Source organism: Tinamus guttatus, unplaced genomic scaffold, assembly GCF_059628265.1.
Source record: "Tinamus guttatus ecotype Peru unplaced genomic scaffold, ASM5962826v1 Tinamus_guttatus_pri_ptg000525l, whole genome shotgun sequence".
Lineage (NCBI taxonomy): Eukaryota > Metazoa > Chordata > Aves > Tinamiformes > Tinamidae > Tinamus > Tinamus guttatus.
The window spans coordinates 2,512,274-2,535,383 of NW_028289059.1; the positions used below are offsets into that span (position 1 = coordinate 2,512,274).

General features: G+C 41.3%; 1 protein-coding gene across 1 annotated transcript; it reads right to left on the bottom strand.

Annotated features, from left to right (window-relative positions):
* Nucleotides 1-467: 467 nt before the first annotated feature.
* On the bottom strand, nt 468-19,683 carry SLC2A12 (solute carrier family 2 member 12). Its single transcript, XM_010218795.2, has 4 exons — nt 18,214-19,683; nt 3,550-3,672; nt 2,149-2,281; nt 468-605 (listed from the first exon to the last, which is right to left on the bottom strand). Exons 1-4 carry the CDS (start codon nt 19,475-19,477, stop codon nt 509-511), a joined length of 1,617 nt encoding a protein of 538 aa, XP_010217097.2. The 5' UTR covers nt 19,478-19,683; the 3' UTR covers nt 468-508.
* Nucleotides 19,684-23,110: the final 3,427 nt, after the last annotated feature.

Sequence of the window (23,110 nt, forward strand, 5' to 3'; positions counted from 1 at the left end):
TTGTCTATTTTTTCTCTGTGGTGTTGATTTTCCTAATGTCTTAGCAGAGAGCCGTTCACCCCTTTCAGCCCCTTTTTTTGCCAGGCTAAACAGATCTCTCTTCTTCAGTCTCCTGCTAACAGACGTGCTTTTCATTCTCCTTGGCATCCCAGTAGTTCCTGTTCCCCCTGTTCCAGTAAGGACTCTTGTCTGGAATAAGGGTAACTAGACCAGGGGGACAGATTTCTGGTTTCCATTCACCTGTTTTTAAGAGGTGAGTAAATTCATGGGAGGTGAGAGATTCTGGCTTACAAATAGACTGAGCCTGGTGTTCTAATGAGTTTTAAAATACTACAACAATGTTTAATGTTGGCTGTAAACTGCCCTTGGAAGAAGCTCCAGAACTAAAGAATGATAGAGGGAGTATCTTGTGCAAGATAAAGTTAGTGAGTGTCTCCTCATGGTGTGAGCATCACTAACACTTTTTGCACCGGTCTGTCGACGAAGGCCGTCTTGGCTGCCCGTGGCTCTAGTAGAACTGTTCCTTCTCCCTCGGAGCAGGTCCCAACGGCACCAGTTTCTCTCTGCGCTGGTTCACCCAGCACAAGGGGGTCTTCACGTATTTCCTGAAGGAGAAGAAAATGTTTGTCATTTAATACGCAGCGCAGCGTGTTTTTGCTGCTGGACACGGAGCTGGCAGTGCCGCTGCGTAGTTCGGCGACGTGAAGGCCCGGACCAGCCGCGTTCCCATGGCGGCCCAAGGCGCTCGCCAGCCCCAGCCTGGAGCCTTCATCCTTTCCCCACAAGATGGCAGATTTGCCCACAGCCTACCCTGTCCCCGGTACTATCCCAGCTTCAGCTTCCTGAGTTCACTGCAACCTTCGGCTTTGTGCATTATTACTAGTATTATTAATTCTTATTACTATTATTATTTCAAGATGAGGGAGGAAGGGAAGAGCTGGCCCCAGGCTTCATCAGAAATCTATGTTTCTCTGCCTGTTTAGCAGTAATCACCCCACTGTGCTCCCAGGTTGATCAGAGACCTCCAGGGCACAAAGTGCAGCAATCCTCTGTTCCTGCAGCAGAATTAACTCCAGACTTTTTTTTTTCCAGAAAAAAAAAAAAAATACTCTTTCCTACCACATAAGCCAACTCCTTCAAGCCTGGCTGGGTTGCAACATGCCCTTTAGAAAAATCTTCCGTGATAATCAAAAAATCCCAAATACTGGATGACCCACCACAGCAGGCTATTTCCGGGCTAATTAGCTTCACTATCAGAAGGTATGTGTCTTCGTACCACTTCAGTATTTCTCCCTGGGTCTTCCATCCTGCTTCCTGCGTACAGCTTGTCCTGCTGTGTAGCAGGGATGCAGTGAAAGAGGCTGTGCTGCCCGCTCAGGTTAGGATCCGCTGGTTAACCAGGAACACTGCAGGGAGCCCCAGGAAAATCTGTTCACCAGATTATTTTCCCTTGTCTCACCCTTGTGAGACCAGGGCAAGAAAGCAAACATCTCATGCTCTTTGGACATATCAGAAGCACTCTGTGTTTTACATACCAGTCTTAGACTTTTCTGCTTTTTATGGCCAGAAATAGCTGAAAAGGAATTGGGCAGTAGCACATTGTTAATAAAAAAAAAAGCCAATTATTTTATGGCAATGACACTTGCATCTGGAGATTGTGAATACCTGGCATATACTGGAGGAGTGTTAAATTTTATTCTCAAAATTGATGTTGTACTCTTACTGAAGATGTGTAATTCCAAGGACCGCTCTGCTTCTGAGGGATGGGAAAGGAAGGATTGGGGCAAGTAACACAAAAACAGCCATATTAAAGGAAAAGGGATTGGGGCCATTCACATCACCAAATATACATTTGTCTCTCACTGCTGTTACACCCCATTTGTTTGAGGAGCGGGGGTCACAAAACATGCTGGAAGAACCTTACTGGGGTATGATTTCTTACAGAGATACAACACTCAGGAAGCACATTAGTCTGGCTTCTTATCACAGTGAAGCTTTTGGGTCTGCTCTTCAACCCCTTAGTGTTTGCACTTGCAGGCTGAAGCTTTGCGAGAGCCTGGTTCTTCCAGGGAAAAAAAAAAGTCTTTTTTTTTTTTTTCTTTAATATGCCTCTGGCATCACTGGGATGCAATCACATCCTTTACTTACTGTTTAGCTAGTTCCATGGATATCTGCTCCAAAGAACATCCTTTTGTCTCTGGTATAAATACAATAACAAAAGCCAGGGATGCAAGGCTCATTACTGTGTAAATGAAACACACCCAGGACAAGCCAATAAGATCTACGAAAGAAGAAAACATATTTATTATTTTCAAATATTGTAAGAACTTTTATGTAGCTATATTCTATAGGTACAGTCTCTAATACAAAAGAAGGATGCTTTTGCTTTTTCAAATATTCATGACAAAAGAAAACTGAGGAGTCCATATTGGCCCATTTAGCATAAGTCTATTGATTTATTAAGTTTGCTATCACTTTGGTTGAAAACAGTGAGTAACAGTTGTTACTAGTTTGTGTGAAGGCACAGGCAACCACAAACTCCTGAAAAGTCCACCTAGGTCTGTTTTTTTTTTTGCAAATTCTTTCATAGAAAGAAAAAGAAAAGAAAATAGCTTCTTTTTTATTATTATTTTTTTTACGCTGTTCTAGTTGTCTGCAGTTAATCATTTCTATCTGTTAGTCCCAGCATTTCTTCTGCAAGCTACGGGCGCTGTGCCAGAAAGGGATCAAGGAGTTAACTCCTAATGGGTCCAACCAAGAATTATTTTTCTTTTGATATTGCAGTCTAGGGGCAGAGGGTGTCTCCAGGCTGAAAGGAGACACGCTGCAGCCACAGCACGTGCCTGAGGGTGGGATATGCACAAAACTGATAGGCTATTGCAATCCTCTAGACTCCTCCCCTGCTAAATCCGAGCTAGACAGTTGAGACGTTTGCCAATTGTGTCATGTGCTAAAAACTGCAGCTGAAGCTGATATTCCAGCCAGTATCCTCTCCATCAGATACCTAAGCACAGGTCCTGCTGGCTTCGTGAGAGCAGCATATATTTATTCGAAGACAGAATTTCAAATTAAGCCTTCTGATTTCTTACATATTTGCTTGTAGTTACACTTGCACAAATCCAGATTAGGTCCAGATAAATCAAAGAGTTCCTGTGGATTTGCATTCATTGTAGCCATGAACAAAACGCTGGCTATGCTTGCATTAACGAGCAATGCTGCACAGTAGGAGAGAACCTACAAGCTGAAAATGATGTCCACCTTATCTGCTTCTGGGGACATTTCCTTAGGACTAGCCCAACACTGGTCCAAGGACTTCAACAACTTTTGACGCCTAATGGGGAATTGGTTTTGTCCAAAATTTTTTGCTCACATCTGGCAGAACCAAATCAATCTCTGAACTCTTTGAGGGTCTGCTAGTAACTGCTTGCCTGACTTTGGCTCTGCTGGGAGTAGTATGTTACTTGAAGTTTTAACAATAGTATTTCTGTTGGAAAGATGCACTATTCTCACTAGGAGAATATCAGCTTGGAGTGACCACAGAAGACTTACCAGTTACAGTCAAAAACGTCGAGGAGATGAGCAGATTAATTCCCCAGTTCATGCTAGAAGTCAAAGCCATGGCCCGTCCTCTGATCCCACCAGGGAAAATTTCACTCAGTACCAGCCAAGACACTGAAATGGAAGAAAAAAAATAAAAAGAAGACACTATATTTGAAAGCACAGCTTCTGTTGCCATAAGTTTGGAAGTCCATAAATTTAGATGAAGCCATCTGAAAGAATAAGGTGGTTTCCAGAGGTGTGAGGCCGGTCTGTGCTCCGAAAGCCGAACATGCCGCACTTGGCGGCAGGCTGGGATGTCCCGTCTGGCTGCTCTGCTAGCGGGACCGCAGTGGCACCACAAGGCAGAGCCGGGAGCTGGGCCTTCCAGCACTGACGTAGCTGTGGAAAAACGGGAGAGCGCGGGGAAGCTTTGACAGCACATGTGCGTGTGAAAGGGAGCTCTGACTAAGTAACTCTCAAGTGACATAACGCTAATGGAACTGGGGCAGCAAACCAAAGCAAGCTTCAGCTCCAGAGCAGCTCTATGTGTTTATGCCACCTTATAAATCAGCCTGCCAAGCTGAAGCAGGTTTGCCTCTCCAGCTCTCTGCTACATGCAGTTAGGCTGCTGGAGCCTAAACGAAGACAGAGGTCCTGATCTTTGGCTGCTTCATACCACACCACGATACAAGTGATCTCAGCACAGATATTTCTAGCCCAGAATAACAAATTCAGTCATGTAGATCTGGTGCGGTTACCTCCTTGACAGAAAAAGCAAAAAAAAAAACAAACCAAACCAAACCAAAACTACATTCCTGGGTCTTGATGATCCTTGACTTTTTTAAAAAAACAAAACAACCAAACAAGCAAAACTCTTTTTGTTCTTAAGCAAAAGGGATTAGCACAGGTTGCTGTATCTTACAGAGAGACCACGAGTTAGCAAATGACCACCACACTGGTACATGTGGATGAACTCTATCTTCAGATCCTTGGACATGGCCATACTAAGGTTGGTCCTGTGTGAGGTGGTGGTTTCTGCAGAATAACAAATGGGAGTTTTCTCAAGACACCTTCTTTGAACAGTCTTTGAAAAGTCACATTTTTAGAATAGAATACTGTGAGTCTAAGTGTGTCATACACAGACGTTTCTAGGGCTCCTGTTCAACAGTACTAGTAAAGATGTAAAAGAAAATAGGCTGTATGGAAGGAGAGTATAAAGGACCAATTGAAAATGAAAAACAGACAATCAAACAACTGAATCTTGTGTTAACGGAGAAGACTAAGCAAATTCTACTGTAGATCTCTTTGCACCACAGATTTAATTTAGTGATATTTTGGAGCTGACATAGATATTCCTTTAAAAAAAAAAAAGGAAAAAATATGATGAGCCTTACTCCCACACTGGGAGTGACCTGGAAAAGTGGAGAACTTATTCCAGAAGTAGGAAAGAGAACCAAGACCATAATGCATAGCAGCCTAAATCTGTTATGCACAGTCAAATGGCACAGAGTCATAATACAACAAGCGTATTTAATAATAGCTGTAGAGAGACCTCTTTTTTTGCTGCCCTGGATCACAGCAAAATTTAATACATCCACTGCTGACAAGGCAAAATTTGTTCTAAATAAATGTTTTAGACATGCTGTGTGACATCTCTACATCTGAGGAAAAAAAAGAGGTGGGGGGAGGAATAGCAAGACTACTGGCTTCTAAAGCGGATACTGTATTTTTCACTGCCAGGTGAGCTAGTCTTGCTCCTGAGTGAAAGCAGGCCTAGGCGGCCTGGGAAGCTCATTATTGTGTTTTGCTCCTCTTCAACATCAGGGCTGTTGAAACGTCTGTCGTTAGTCACAGATGATATAACATGTCACAACAGGAAGCACTAGCCAAAATGCAAAGCAACAAAAGTTGGTGAGATGCAAAGAAACCCTTTTTTAGCAGTCCCTAAATAGCCTGAAGAATTCATCACTGTAGGACAGCATAACAGCCAGAAGCTGAGGGGCACTGCAAAAATGATTATACGCGACGACTGGCAAGGAGAATATTCAGTCACATCAGATAGGATTAAAAATAAAGTTTGAAAGAATTCAAAACACCTTCTGCAGGGCATAAACCAACATACAGATGACAGGATTAGGAATACATTTTCTCCCTGAGCACTTTGTTCTCTATCTGCTTATCTGAGATTTCCCTTGCATCCAAGTAGTTGCCAGCGGCTGCTCGCGGAGGCGCTGAGCTCCATGGATCCTGTCCTGCTCGCAACACGGCGGCTCTGCCGCACTGGGCAAGCCCTGAGCTGGGTCAGCTCCAGCAGGATTACGAGCACCGGGACTGCTGCGCCGCCTGCAAGAAGAGCGACACTGCGGGAGCCCCAGGCACTTTCCTGGGGATAGACAGGCTCTGAGGCTAACTGTAATTTGTTTGGAAGTATAAGAAATTGTTTTTGTCTGTTCAGAAACCAAAATACTTGAGCAGCCACATCAGCCACAATAGTGCTTGGCTACTTTTATTTCAATTAGCTATTTCAGTTCAATGCATCAGATCTGTCCCTCATCTTTGCACGTGGCAGCTGCTTCCTTTGGCTTGTTCTAACCTCTGCTTTGTTGGCAAGGAGTGGATAGGTTGGTGTTTTTTCCTTCCATGGGTTGTAAAAATCTGTCACAGTGTGTTTGTCCCTTTCCCCAGGCTGAAGTAGTGATAAGGATCAATTCTTTGCTTCTACCACCTGTCTGGGGTTGCTTTTACTATCTGTACTTTTGCCAAAAAGCAGCAGCTGCTGGAGGTGCAGAGGGGATGTAGCTTTCTCTTGGGAAGCCAGTAACTGAGTTCTCACTCCCATTCACAATAAGGATCGCTGCTACCTTTGAGTGTGCACAGAGCATGGCAGACATTTAACCTGGAGACTCCCAAAGTCACTGCAAAGCAAACTGGGGGGTCTACCTCCACCAGCCTAAGCCACTAAGACACTCCATCTGCTACATAATCCAACCTTATTTCCAAATGATGCCATGGTAGTAATCACATTGCACACACTCAGCACTCTGACAGTTACTTTGGCAGTCCTCAGCTGATGTCTATGGAATGGATGAGAAGAGAATTGATGCTTCCCAGTCCAAATGAGGGAAAGAAATGAGGCTAAGAGCCTCTCCTGAGATCCAACTGGATTTGTTCCTGCAGTGGCAGCAGGTAACTCTTACCTTTGATGACGTGGAATGAGCAGTATGTTGACAGTGGTTGAGAATAAATGTACAGCTGAATATTGCATTATGGCAAAATCTAGAGCAAAGAACACCCACTCTGTATACAGATGTAGAATTTAGTTCAAATAAAATATCGCAGTGGATGAGAAGGCTTAAGTGTTTCAGGAAGCACCACAGTCAACCTGTGTGGTGCTTACTACTGTGCTGAAATTCCTTGACTGCGTAGGAAGAACAGAGGGTTTGGCTACGTAGGCAACCACTTGACCAGGATGTTGACACTGATCTAAGCAAAATCAGAGGGGCTGTAAAGGCACAAGACAGTAACTGTGGAAGACTTTAGCTATCCTCATTTAGACAGAATGTATTTCATACTGGAGCACAGTGCAGAGACTACATTTTAGATCATTGTTTCTTTTGCAATTTGCCTGATAGTTCATGAGAAAAAAAAATCTTTATTGTTTAAAGATTTAATGTTGAGCAGAGCTAGCTCAAAATACGCAAAGACAGGTGACCCAGGCAGGTTTTATATTGGTTACAATATATTCTTCATCAGTATTCTTGTACAAGTGGAAGAACCAAGGTCCTACCATAGTAACACAGAACTAACACAGAACTTGAAAAGGAGAACATTAAAATAAGGATGCTTGTTATAAGGGTAAATGCTCTAGAGGGCATATGGAGAATGTTTGACTTATCTGATTGGAGACTTAAAATATATATACAACCAAAGAAAATAAATAGAAATAGCTCAGCACAGTTAAACAATTAAGTGAAACAAGCTGTTATAAACAGAAAAATTCCCTACCCAAAAAGGTGAGTGCTGTGTCCAAATGAAGAAAATGGAGCTTAAATGCCAAAAAGTTATTTGCGAAACCATAACCAGGAAGGCAAATATTTTGAAAATGTATTGGCTAAGAGCATAACATGGCAGAAACAAGTTGCAGGAGAAAAGTGTGGGTATGCTCTTTACCTTGGTGTTCCCTCTGAATACGTTTAAGGGTTTTCCAAAACAGAGATTGCGTTTATGGAAGTCAAATTGTGAAAGACTATTTCTAACTGCAGTATAAGGAAGCAAAAAAAGGACAAAGCCAGTATTCACAATAGAAGGAGATTACTAGATTTGCTCAGAATATGGCCAGATCATTCAGGAAAGGGAGATGGGTGGATGTGCAAAATTTACTGAAGATGCCAAGTTATTTAAGTTAATAACAATGAAAAAGGATCGCAAAAGGTCGCAAAGAATCTGAAAGTACTTTGATGACACATAAAATTCATTAGAAATAAAAGCAAAGTACTGCACAGAGAGGAAACCGCCGCCAGCACCCATTCCCAGATGCCATCGTGACTCCATGGATGAGGCCTTTGAGGACAGTCAGAGACTCTATCAGCTCATTTGAGGCAGAGGTCGTGCTGCAAACAAAGGCTTGGAAAGGAGCGCCAGGGGGGACGGAGCACATTCCTGCACCCCTCTGCATTTCTCTGTGCACATGTAAAAAGGTCTGTCAAGGGCTAACAAATACAACAACAGAGATAAAGCCCCAATGTTTTTCTCGAAGTCCCTAAACTGTAGATAGCCAGAAGGCCATACTGAGCATAGTGCCTGTGCCTTTCTCGGGTGTTTTCCCCAAGCATCTGCTACGGGCTGTTCTCGGTGACGGGCTAACAGATGGATGGTGTGGTCTTTGCTGTGAGCCTGTGTGGACAATTTAACAAGGTTTATACTCAGGCTAAAAGCAAAGAGATGCCTCCAACCCTAGTGTGATTTTTCCCTAATTTCAACTATGCAGTTGAAAAGGGAAAAAAAAAAAAAAAGAAGAAGAAGGTACAACCTTAGATCAGAGAAGCAGAAAATGGGAGCATCTGGGAACTGCTGGGGGCTTGAAGGTCCCCATGTTAAAGTAAGGTACATGAATGGAAAACATCCGTTTTGACCTCATTCCTGCTAGGAGCCAGAAGCAACCTGGAAGCTGCACAGCAGCTCTCATTAATGAAAAATTAGATTCTCTTGGTGTTCACTTGCTGCTTAGCTCTTCTTCCTTTCCTATATCTGTGTTGTGTAAGATCCAGTTCTTCACGGGGAGATTTAGAGGATGGCAACTGGAACTCTGGAAAGAATTCAGGATTTCTGAATTATAAATTGCAAAAAAAAGATTAAGTGGGTTTATGGAGAGAAGTAGGCAGGAGTATGTAAGACTTTGAAAGCAGCAGGCTGGGTTGTTAGAAACAAGAGGTCTGACAGAAGATAAGAAGGGGATTATCCCACAAGTAATGCAGGCAGAGCATCCAAGAATATATCACAAACTAACAAAGTCAAGGAAGGATGCAGGCAAGGATGCAGTGAGCTGCTGGGGGAGGAAGGAAGTCAAAGGACATGGCCTGAAGGACATTTGCTGAAAGCAAGCATTTTTCCAGGCTTATGAAACCCAACAGGTCTTTTTCTTGCTCTGCTAACCTGTTTTCTGGCTCTAGTGAGTATCAACACCAATAGCCACACGGCCAACTGCTTCTCAAAAAAGGCCAACTTCAGATGCGGTTTGTCTCACCAGTGCAGATTTCAGAGGTCTTTGGCATAAGCCCTCACAGTGTGCATGGGGATGAGGTACCTGTCCATGAGTTTCAATCAAAATGAGGGCAAAAATAGCAAAATGTGAAAAATTATTTTTTAAGCTCACTGTGATTGAAATGGTTTGGAGCCTCACCCAGGCAATGGAGCGAGCAGGTTGGGGTCAGCGTAACCTGGGAAGACGGTAGCCTGAACTGGATCCAGCTCCTGCAGGTGCCACTGATGACAGGGAGGATGAATGTCTTCAGCTTCACTCGGGAAGGAGAACCTTTTCCCACTTCATGTAAACTGCTTTTGCAAGGCTCCTTCCTGCAACTCAGCTCCGGAGCAGTCTCAGCTGATGAATCCATTAATATGGATTATTTCTATCAGTACCTTGCCTTTCTTTATTTTCTGCAGCTCCTGCAAGCAATGTTTTTTATAACTCTTCTCAGAAGGAAAGAGAAAATATTTTGTGGGCAAAAATGCCTGAAGGCTGTGCAGGGAGTTTAACATCTCTCCCAATGATGTTTTGGTAAGTGTAGCCCCCCACCGAACGTGACCTCTGCAAATGCTTTCTTAGCAGCTCCAGTGAAGGACAATAAAGATGGTCAGAGGTTTTCTGGGGCTTTCAAAACTGAGAGATGCCTGGACTGAAAAGAAGACCGAGTTGGAGGGAGTCTGTCCTATTCCAGACCAGGTAAAAGAGATGTGATGCAAGAATAGTGGACTGAAATTTGGCCACTTGTGCTGTGCAAGAGGCCAAAGCAGATAGATGATTGTGAATTTCCTTGAAAGTCAATGGATCTGCTTAATGAAAACCATTCTTCTTTCTGTACCAAAATATGACTAAAGTGGTTGCTTGAAATTAATAGCTGACAAATACAGAGCTATTGCAAGGAGATATTACTGTGGAAGGTGCATGAGTGACCAGCACACTACCAGGCTGCCCAAGACCAAGTCAAACCCTCTGTGCAACATGAAAAGGAGGGGAACAATTTCATTTGCTAACAGGTAAGGGAACCAGAAGAGGCCCCAGCTAATCCCATGTGTCTGTCCATATTCTCATTTCTGCAGATGAAAACAGTGTATACCTCATTCTAAAGCTTTCTAGGGGTTTAACACTGTACTTCATTCTAAAGTTTTCTAGGGGTATGAAAAAAGTTTGATTGCAGCTTCACTCTGGCTGAGCAGCTTTGAGGACTACTGGCTGCAAGATACTGGGACTGATGAACCAAAGAGTGGCAACTTGCTAAGGCTAATCTGAAATTCCTTTTTTATCCTCCTTCTGGTATACCACATTTCTAATAATTAATCCTTTAGGTTGAATCCTTGAACTTACATGTATAAAACAAGCCAGATCCAGTTATTTTCTCCCCGAAGCTGTATTACAGTAGATAAAAATAGCTGTCTAGTGTTCAAACTATTTGCATCACTATCCTGAAGACAAGGCTGAACACTCACACATACCTTTTCAAGGAGCCTTTTGACAGAATGTGGGATTCTTGTTTCTCCATCATCTCCTCCCTTCACATTAAAATTGCAGGAGGGTTTTGGGACAGGCAGTATAAGACCAACTCACCAGCTTCTTCTCCTGTCATCAGGACTGTTTGAGAAAGAGGGTGGCAAGAGATATTTCCCCTCTGATTTTCCTAACTCCCTTCTCACCACCCTGCACTTAAATCTGCATTTTAACTTGCTTTTTTATTTAATATTATAACTTTAATCTCCATGAGTCTGAAAAAAATGTGCCAGTAATTTACATGATTTCACATATTTACCATGCTGGTATCTCTCTTTCTTTTTAACTATACCTAATAGCCGGTATGGGTTTCCCTGTTTCAAGTAAGCAGTTGAATATTCTTAAATCTATTTTCCAGTATCTTCAACTACCTTCCACCTATTCTCTATTAGTTTAAAAGAACAGCCACAAATGAGAATAGGGTTTATATATACATATATATATATATAACCTGTGTTTCCCATCTGTATGATAGCTGGGCAAAAACGGGATCTAGCTGTAATGAATTGTGTTAGTTAATCCAATTTCATGCCTGTCTTGCCCACTATTCTGAATGTTCTCAGCAGCAAACACTTCAGTAGGATGCACCAGAGCTTTATGATAAGCAGATATGTAATAATCTGCATCTCTTTCCAGGGCCCCCAGTAGAAGCACTTTTACACCCACACAGGCAGTGTCAATTCTTGCAATGTTTGCACATCAGCTTCACAGGCACTGTCTCTATCTCTAATCCCTTGTTACACAGACACTCATAGCGCCCCATCAACACAGAATGGTTTGCAGAGCAAGCAAAAAAATAAAAAAAAAAAAAGAGAAAAGGAAAGAAAAATGAAAACAAGCTTTCAAGGGAAAACATGCCTGATTATAACAAATCATATACTGTCATTCAAAAGAAAAAGGCCTTTCTAATTAAAACCTGAAATGTATATCCCTATTTGTAGGTGTTTATATGTTCAGAATATTGAATCCAGGATAATCCTCTAAGGCATTTGCAGAGGAATGGCTGCAGAAGCCAGAGGCTCTAATTCATGAGGCAGCTGTGCTTGAGCTAGTTGGGTTTACCACGTATTTTACTCCTGAGAAGTACAGAGAGGAGAAATTACCCAGCTGGGTGAGCTAAATGAACCTGCTCTTCCAGTACTGAGGGGCAATGTTGGGCCCTGAGGGAGCTGTGCAACAGAAAAATGCCCTGTTGGGACACAACAACCAGGGGCAATTTAAGTCTTTGCTCTTGCAAAATATGGATTTGTGACACAGAAACTCAGTGCCTGAGGGAAAAAAAAACACTCTTCTAATGCAGTGGCTTATCTATTAGACCATCTTCTCTGCACTTTGGCTGCCAGTTTCCATTTTCCTCAGCAGTGCCAATAAACTACATGACTTCACGTTTACCATGATGGTCTCTCTCTCTCTTTTTAACTATGTAATACATGTTTTGACTCAATAATCTTTACAATGTATTTGCATTAGAGGTTCTATTAAACAGTTTTAGCCTTTTGGCAAAGCCGACCCAAGAGCAACCTGCCTCTAAAAGATTTCCTTCCTTGCTCCCTAAGGAAACTGGATTTTGTGAAGCTTGACATATACCCTACAAACACGTTTCAGTGTCACAGTGATAATCTCTGCAAGAACATCGTCAAGGCAAAGCAATGTAAAATCTTTCTTTATCTTTGATATGACCATCAAAGGACACAATTATTTACAGAATGCTTAAATGTAACACTTGACCTACAATGCAAGAAGGGCAAATTTAGCTAAATGACAGCCATTCCTGTTTATCATAGGAAAATTTATACAAGATTGTCTGCTAGATTCACTTGACAGTCTGCTAGATTCACTTGACAGCGTGCCAGTCTACCAAAAATTGTGGCCCTGTAGAGCAAAAACAAATTGTTAGGATCGATTACTAGTTAATATCACAACAATATTCATTATGTAGGCTTTTTATAAAGCTGATCTGGAGTTAAAATGCTTCATATGCGCCAGCAGCTATAAACTACCCAGAATCAACCAACTACTTTAAAGCTATACCTAAATTTAAGCGCAGGAGTTATCTGTCTCAAGTCAAGCAGTACCTTTGTATCAATATGTCTATTAAAATACAAACATCGGTAGAGACTTATTTAAATAATTCGAAGTATCAAGATGAAAATATTGAGTTAAAGCACAGTGTAAGTCCAGCATGCCAGAAGGCAAGCAGTCTTCTTCTGTTTCAAGCGTGCTTTCCCAGGGCCAAGGTTTGTGCTCAGCAGCTGTCGGCAGAACTGCTGGCACGAGGGTGACGCAGCAGCGCGGTGTGGGACACGTGGGTGCCTCTCGCTGCGCGCTCCCTCTTTTCATAGTATTGAAGGCCCTGCTTTTCGGAAGGCAAAGCACTTGGACCGACCTGCCAAGGCATTTCATCACTCGTGTGCTTAAAAGTAAGCTTATGAGCAGGAGCAAAGCAGCCAGGGAAAATGACTTCCCAGATTTCACTGTGCACTGCAGGATACGCAGTCTTTGGGTTGAACAAGGCTACTCTGCTCCCTGCAAAACAGAGTCCTGAAATAACTAAGCGGAAGCTTTTAATGACATTGACATGTCTCATTATTGAGGAATATTTTCTCATTATTATGATTTTTTTTAACTTCAAAAAGTACTTCCCAACTTGCAGGTTCTATTGAGTTAGGTAAAATTAACCTATCTTTGTGGTAACTTAAAGAATACTTCCTTAAATCTGAAACTCCATTATTCTGCACCTGACTGTCCCAAAATATTTTTAACTAGCCTTCACTTCACTTCTGTCAATCATTGTGTGAAAAGCCAACCTGATTCCTGGCATACTTACGTGTCAGGTCTTCAGACAGATATTACCTAGGGCAAGGCAATAGAAAGAGTGCGCAATTCACAATCCAGGCTTTATTTTTCATTTTGACTTTGCTTGTCTTTCTACCACTGCTTGGTGCAGGCACAGTGTGAAATGAAGACATGAGGCACTATTTGAACAGCACAGAAATAGCGCACTAGATAAACACTAGAAATGTAATATTCAAACTGCATGTGTGCATGTGTTAAAGAGATGATTCAGGACAAATGAACTATTCTAGGAATCTTGTCTTAAAATAAAGTATCCAAGATCATTTTAAAATTATTCAAAATAGGACTTTCTGTACTGATCCTTAATGAAACATACACATTTTCCATGTTTATTATTCTGGATCAAATCCAACAAAGCATTTGAGCACGCATTTATTTTTGATCACTTGGTTTAATCCCCAGCACCAGGAAATCACAAAGCAGTGTAAAATTGATGCTGCTCATTTCTGTGAAGTTTAAAGTCAGGCATTCCACAAAATGTAGAAGGTCAAAATATAGAAAAAAAAGTCATGAAATACAATGCTGAGCATGAATGCCTGTGAGCATGAAATGTATAGGTACTATAAATTAATACAATAAACACAAGATTTGTAGGATATTGCTCTGATGTCAAAGACACTGTTGTGCATTCTGGATGCTGCTATCTTCTACCAATATATTCCAAGTACAAGTCCATATGGCTTACAATATTGCAAAATGTAGGAACAACCAATTAAGTCTGCTGAGGGTTACTGGCATTTTCTGAAATAGAATTTCCATATTTCTCTTTCCCAAAATATTTTGCAGTCTCTATTAGGGCACTCAGTCGCCAAGAATACATCCAAGAGTAGTTTGTTGCAGGGAAAAAAAAAAAAAACAATTATTTGCAGTCTGAGATCATAAGGGTGGCATGAGATATGACCTCTGTGATCCTTAGACTGTTCAGTGGCGTATGTGAAACCAGCTGTTCTGGGTTTTGCTACAGGCTCATTTGAGGACAGGAAAACATACCCCTGAAATGCGTAGAAAGACTTGTCCAATTAACCATCCAGCTAATGAATCCTGCTTAACTCAGGTGCTGAAGCAATACAGGAATCACAGAAGTAAAGCCTGGTGGACTAAATTTGCCTCCAGTGTAGCCCTACATGTTAGAATGTTAGAAGTCTTGGTTTTGGCTTGCATAATCCCGTAAAATGCTTAAACATGTCATGTGCAGAAGACATGAGCTTTCATAAGAAGACTGATGGATCTCCTTCACCACATTCAGAGACTGCACTCTTCATGAGAACCCTTAAACGTTCATTTTGAACCTGATCCTTCTTCCATCTTCTCTACTGTCCTCAATATATGGCTATTTCAGTGAATTCTGCATTATTTGGTAAGTGAGCACGTGTATGCCTAGCTGTGACTAGAAGTATTTTCTTTGTGTTTGGTTCATTTCCAGGGCCACACTTCGCTTCTAATTTTGGTAATGAAGTGGTGATCTACGTCTGCACATGCTGCTGGCCTGTACTCCCTGCATGCTGTGCAAGGTGTAACAGGATTTCTGTGAGGCTGATTTCCCATGTCCATCCCTCCACGTGCAGCCAGGTCATATGCCTGACCACGGGCGCCTGAAGCTCCCTGCTGACATTCTCTGAAATTAGGCAAGTGCCTCTCACACTCCTTGGCCTTCACACTGCAGCCAGATGGATGTTTCTTACGGACTTTGCAAGTATCTTTTCCAGCTGAGAGCAGTTCATCCTCATTTGCCCTTTCTGATATACAGACCAAGGTAATCCAAGACAAAGAGGGGTGTCAAGTAATAACTGCATTGACATGCCTTTGTAAACACCCCTGGGGAGACAGTCCGTGCTGTTCTGTGCTGTGATGCAAAGCCAACCTGTTGCACCTATAAAACATGCTAATAATTGTGTGCAATTGAGTGTGAACAAGCAGTTGGATTACATTTCATCAAACATAATTAATCCAAAACAGAGCAGCAGAAATCCTCTTCTCTTGCCTAAGGGTTGAGGATGTAAATATAGAACACCCTGAGTCAAAAAAAAAAAAAAAAAAAAGAGAGAGATTAAGCAGATGCCTGCTGCTCTGTGAATTCTTTTATAATGCAAAAATGGCTTTTATCTCTATTTTTATTGAGGGCTCATCGTTGTGCTGCCTGAGTGCTTTGATAAGTGACAGTAAATATATTTAGTGTATGTTCAGTCCTATAAAATCCAGTTATTTCAATAATTTGAAAACAAAGGAGAAACCATGGGAAAAAAAAAAAAAAAAAGACATTTATAACAGTCTGCTGTGCAAGCCTGGCCAGTAAATAGCTCTTTCACTATCCTCAAAAGGGAAGGAAAGTACAGGAAAAAGTAATTAAAAAGGATGATGGGCCCTAGATTGCACGATCGGCCCTATCAAGAATGTGCAATTTTTCTAATGGTGCTTACATATGCTCCCCTTTATCCACACCTCCTGTAATGTAGCATGGATTCAAAATAAAGTGGGTCTTTTTTTTACAGAAAAGGCCTAGTGAGGAGCAGGAAGGCTGACACAATGTAGAATTCGATGCATTTGCATTGAAAATATAATGCTGATGGGATTATGGTGCTTCTGGCCGCGGGTACCCAGGGCATCATCCGGCTGAAGGCGCCAGCCGGTGCTGGAGTCTGTGCTGCAGCCTTGGTGCCTTGTTCCATTTGCAGAACAGACAGTGGCAACCGGTCTGCTTTAGACCTCCAGCCAGCTTTAGACGATGAGTAAAATAAACATGCACAAACTCTTTACTCTTTATAATAAGGAAGGCACACTGAAGATAAGAAATCTATGCTTTTAAAATACATTCAAGGCTTCGGACTCCCAGCAGAAAATACTGAAGGCCAGATATGAAACACAAGTCATAACGTCCCTGTCTAACCCAGGGTTAGATCCTTCACAGATTCCAATAATTCCTTAACTCTCTTATCTTCGCATTTTCTGCGCACTTTGAGGCATCTGTTTCTCTCTTGGAAAACCTTACCTTAACTTGCTATGTAGATGCATCCATTAGTTTAAATATCTTAACTTGCTATGTAGATGCATCCATTAGTTTAAATGCACTTTACTCCCTAACTGTGGCTCTACTACCAATGATTTCAGCATGCTGGAGCTGAGAGGGTGACTGTTCCCTCCCATTTGCGCTTCTAGAGCATCTGTGCTCTGTCAAGAAAGAGGTCAGAGAGCAAACACGCGTGTCTAAGACTTGTCAGATCAACGTGGCAAAGGCACCTCAGTTCCTGCAGCCGGCAAGGAAGCAGGCACTATTATCATTAGCATCATATCATGTCACCTCAAATGACAAGGAACATATTTATAGCACATCAGCAGGAAAGCAGCTCTCAACATGAGTCCAAGCCTGAACATGTGCCCCTGAAAAACCCACGTAAAAACTCAAGTAACATATTATTTTCAGAGGTGCACCCCTGTTTTTGCATTTATGTCACCCAGGGCAGAATCTAGTCCCAAGAAGGTTCGCAAGGGAGGGAATAATGCTGCAATAACACTGTTAAAGTTGCTGCTCTGGCAATGAATATTTATCTCACACAGCTCTCCCAGTGAGTAATGTTTAAAATAAATAAATACTGCTGGGGAGTTGCTGTTAGTGCAATTGTTGGGTTTTATTCTTGCGGCAAGCTTTTCATCATTATACAGCAGCAGGAGTACAGTGTGTTTGTAAGGCGAGTTTGAGTCAGGGCACAAAAGCACATAAAGTCTGTTAATAAATAATGGACCCAATAACACGTCTTTTGCAATGTGGCTTAAAAAATCAACCCTTTGAAGGTGAAAAATATGCAAGTGATATTAAAAACAGACAAACAACAACAACAAACAAACAAAAAATGGAGCAAATAGAAAGGAAGGAGAAGATTTGATTCTTCCTGCCTCAGAATGTCAGAGATGTTCTTCTCTGGAGAAACTGGGAATCCTGAAGAATGATGGTGACCTTGTTGATTGTGCAGTGACTCAATTTCTCATCTACCATTTGTACTGTTTGGTGTTGGTAGTGGCAATGATACTAAAATTTGCTCATGAACTTCTTGAATTTCTTAGCTATATCTGAAGACTATTATACAGCCAGAGGGCTGGATCCTCAGCTGAACTCATGCTGACAATTCATGGAGTTGAGGGTGCGATACTGTACAGAGGTCTGGAGCTCATCACTGCCTTGGGTTTATGAACGAGCAACAGCAAATCACTACCTTTCTAAGCTAAGAGCACAACAGAACATGAAGAGGATAGAGGCATATCTGGCCTTCAGTATTTTCTGCTGGGAGCAAAGCTCACATCATTGGTTCTTAATTTCATTGAAGCTGAAAGGTTTCACCGAGGATGAACACAATGATCTCAGTGGGAAGCACCTCTTTCAAAACAGGACACACTAGACATCTCTGTAACTAGTGCATATTAGGAGGAAACACTGCTTTGCCTGGACTGAGAAGTATCTTCTAGCAAGCTGGGCATCTCCTACCAGTTTGTAATTCACTTGCAAAAAAAAAAAAAACAGTATAGAGAGTTATAAAAACATGAAAACAAAATGAAACACTTACTTGGTCCAAGACCTATGGAAAAGGCAGCAACATAAGCAAGCAGGCTGGCCAGTGAGAGCCATTTTAAGACAACAGGAACTTCCTCGATTTCCATGTAAGATCCTGTAGTGCTTTTGCCTCTCACCAGAGCGGTTCTGTTCTGTTCTGTCCCAGAAATGCCAGGTTTTCTCTGCATGTTGAAGGACACTCTTTCCTGTGAAACTGTGCTTACAAAGAGGTCCTTGAGACTGTCATTGGTGAGGCTGCTCAGGTTTCCTGGTCTATGAAGAAGGGAATCCTCCAGAGACTGGCTTTTACAGATATTGGTGATGTTCACATGTATGTTGAGGTTCACTAATCCCATGGTGACCAACGATACTGCCATAACAGATGAGCCAATGCATAGAAATGTTTTACTTCCAACTTGGTCAACAAAAATTGTGGCTGGGACTGTGCTGACCACTTTAACCACTCCAACTCCAGTAGAAGCCAAGCTAGCAGCTTCATTGCTTTGGAAACCAACTGACTTGAAAACAGTAGATGCATAAAATAAAATGTTGGGTTGTCCTGTTGCTTGCACAAAAAAGACTAGAGTAAGTCCTACCAGCATTCGGGCCCTCATGTTGTTTTTTGAGTGAAACAGGTCCAAGAAACTATACTGGTGCTCATCTTTCAAGGAAGACTTGATCAAAGTAAGTTCTTTGGTAGCATCTGAAGTTTCCCGTAGCCTCTCCAGTACTTTTCTTGCAGCTTCATCATTATTTTTCATAACAAGAAACCGAGGACTTGGAGGAAGGAAATACATGGCAATAGCTTGCAAGGCACCTAATGGAATCGCAAGGCCAAACATATACTTCCAGCCATGAGATACACTGGCAAATGCATAATTTGAAATATAGGCAAAAAGTATGCCTATCACAATCATGAGTTCGTTTAAAGACACGAGGAGGCCTCTTCTGTGCTGTGGGGCGATCTCAGCAATATACACACATGTAGCAATGGATGATAGTGATATGGAAATACCTATGGCAATTCGTCCCACAATAAGTATTCCATATGATTCATAGGGCAGTAAGATCAGACTGCCCAAAACAAGCAAAGAAGATGCAATAATAATGGCAAATCTCCTTCCAAATTGGTCTATCAGGAATCCACCAGTAAGGGATGCAAATAAGGCCCCAAAAAGAAGGGAACTTACAACTATTTCCTGTTCTTTGCAAGAGAGTGCTAGTGTACTGCTCATCTGAAGAAGAGCTCCAGAGATAAGTCCCAACTCATAACCCATCAGAAGTCCACTTATGGCAGCAATAGCAGATGACAGAAAAGTAAATGTTCCACAACCTGCAATCACAGAAAAAGAAAAAAAAAATCACCTTAAAATCAAAACCATGATTTTTGCCATGATTCTAATAATGAATATGAATTTTACGTGATATACCAGTCCTAACATGGTTATTTTAACTTACAAGCAAAACAGTTAATTCCATATGAACCCAGAAGTGGCCACATAGAAAGTGGGTCTAATTTTTAAAATGTGTATATATATATATATGTATACGCTTTGTATTTCCTATAATTTTATCTTTAACTGTAATGCTTTTAGGTTGATGATCTAACAGTAATCAATATAGTTTTGATCAGGCCTCAAATAATTAAATGTTCTGCCTCAAAATACCACTGTAGCAGGCAACATTGGCAATGCAACCTTTTTGGTAAGAAAGCAGTTCTTGCCTTGGGACATTCTCAGTATTTTTCAATGCTGAACTGAGGGACCATGGAAAGAGTAAACTGTCCAGGCTATCAGGTCTTCTTCACCCACCTGGTGTACCATGGATAAAGAAAGCTTTAGTTTTCCAGTCAAATTGCTTCAACTCTGATTTGAATAATAAGGCAAGTTTTCCCTCACCATTTACTAATTCCTTGATTTCATCTGAGGATGTCATGAAGGCTGCTGGTGCCGGTGGTGTTTCTTGGCAAACTCATCCATTGACCATCAGGCTGATTAAGATAGTGTGGATATTCTAGAAAATTCAGTTTTTGAATTCATGAACTCACTGGACTTTGCTCACCACTGATCCCAGATTCTCTGGAATATCAAGATCAGATATCCTGCATAGTTTATAATAGCCACTATGTCAGGAATAAAAAACGGATGATAAAACATAAGTGGAAATTATATGCCTTTGAACGTCCAATCTAAAATAAATTCATTTTATACAACTACGAGCATTGTTTGTTATTGCAAGATAGATTTAACTGATCATATTCTACTAAATGTGAAGCCTTTGCACCCTAAACTTGGAGTAGTATTTCATTTTGTTATTATTGGGTTTGTTCTTTCCCTCAGCATGATTTTCCTCTTACCATGAAGCTTGCTGCCACACAACTAGGAAAGGAATAAATTGACTTCTGATTTTGTGGTTAGTTGAGGAAATAACATGTGTCTGAGGAGAGGTGACATTTGCAGCGTAACATAGTCCATATTAAACTAAATTCTCCCAGAATAAATACTTCCTTAGCTGGAAAGTGTTAAAAGGTCTAACTTATGATGGTAAGATTTGTTTATTTTTAGTTTGTTTTTCTAAGGCATTAAGGCACTTTGATCATGCTGACTGCTTGATGCTCCTTGCCAATACCTCTAGAGCCCAGTGGTGAGAATCAGTCCCATTTGAGAGAAGATACTACATTTCTAAAGAAAATCAGTAGGAGAGGTAGGGACATACCCTTGCAATATGTTTGTACTACTAAATACCCCTGGAAGACGGCCACCTGTCCTGTGAAACTGTTAGCAGGGTCCTGGCACCAATTTGCTCCGTGCCACTAGCACTCTCCTAACACCTGGAGTCTAGCTGTGTAAAGTATGCTGTGCCTCCATGGTCAGAGAGTGCAAGTAAGCCCACTAATTCCATTAAGATCCATATAGCCTATTAACTCTCCAACCTGGAACTTGAGTTTGCTCCCTGAGAGCCAGCCAGCAGTGAAAAGGCAGCTGCCTTTGGCTGATTGAGTGCACGTGTTGCTCCGGGCTTGCCAGGGCTCGCCTGTGCTCCGGTGCCCGACAAATGAGATACAGCTAAAATGGGGATTTTTGTTGAGATGGACTACAACAACACAGGGGATATGGGAATACTGTGAGAGGTCTTTCAGAAGACAGCGGGCAGGTGGTAGATTTATTGTGATAGAGAAGGGATAGGTTGGAAGAAATACAGGACACAAATAGGTGAAAAATGAATTTGCAAGACACTTTGTTGATGGAATAAATTTTTTATTGTTGTAATCCATGGCTGTATTATGCCTAAAACTTTTTCTTCTTTTATATGTGTAATGCCTAAGACCACTGCACTTATTTTAAATTGGATTTAGTACAAGGTTGCATTGTGAGCCACACCTTTAGGGGAAGTACTATGAACTTCACTTAAGCTGCTTGGAGTTATCCTTGCTCCATTCTACAATACATGCACCCAATAGCATTTTATCATTGCAGAAACGACTTTCTCCATCCCTCCTTTGCCTTTTTGGTTTGTCTGCTTGCTATATATTAATATATCTGGAACAGGTATATTTCCAATGAGCACTGGCTGCAAATCACCATGCTGTACTTACTGAGTGAACCCGGGTATCAGAAGCATATTGTTCATTTTAACCCAATATTTGTCATAGAATAAACCACTGAAGGCTGATACTTGTGCTTTTTTAAATACCCTTTTATTTCACTTCACTGAACTATACAGACTTAACCTAAGATTTTACTTTGATTTGTATATTACAAAGACTTTTCATCATCTGGTCTGACACTTCTGAACAGCTCTATACATCACTTTGGACACATTTATATGACTTTTTATTCAACAAGATCATTTAAAATTTTCAGCTTCGATTTAAAAATTTCTAGTGATTGAAAACCAATATCATTAAGCTGTAAATTGTCTCCGTGGTTAATTACTTTCACTAAAAATATCTTTCAAGTATTTCTAAACTTAATTTTTGCAGCTTCGACTTCCAGCCATCAGATCCCGTTCTCTGTTTTCCTGCACTGATCTTTGTTCCTGCACTGATCTTTGTTCCTAAGTACAAAATTATTGCCTGTCATTGAGTCATCTCACAGATGTCTTCTTGGTTTGTGAGTTGTTGCAAATTTACCCATCCTTTAACTATCCCAAACCCTGTTCTCTGAACTTTCCCAAGACTATCAGTTTCTCTAATAACACTGAACAACACTGCAGTATGTCAGCAGTGGTTGCACAGTGTCAAATGCAAGCTTCCTTATTTGTCCCACTCCTGGTACAGATTTGCCTGCCTACTTGTCTCTGGGTCCTCATAGCAGTGTACAGGAGCTCGTCTGCAGATGGCCATCCTTCTGGCCAACCCGTTCCTTTTCTGACTGGGTTCCTTCCAAGGTATTGCCTTTCTTTCAAATAAGCCCTGCATTTTTCTATCCTAGTTAGGAATATACATTAATCTGTACTTTGCTGTATTAAAATACATAGGGAGGAGTGGTTAAACTTACCTAATCATAAGAAATTTACAGCTGTACTGTCTACATTTCTACTGTAATCACTAGTGAAAAATAGGCACTTCTACGTGTTCAAAATAGGCCAGATGTTTATTTCTCCCCATTTACTATAAAGAGAGTCCTCATGGTTTGCTCAGACACATATGTTTAAAGATAGCCAAGAGGAACCCAAGCCATTACCCAACTTGTACTCAACAGAGCAAGCCATCCAAATTTCATTCAGCTAGTGGCACATGCCATTTATTGCTCACTCATTACTTTTCTCACTTGCAAATATTATTATCCATGAGTATCTTCTTCCAAGATAATCATATCTTGGAAGATATCCATGATTATCTTCTTCTTCCAATAATAAATATCTCAATTAACAGAGGGACAAAACTTGTGCATAAGGATCTCCAGTAG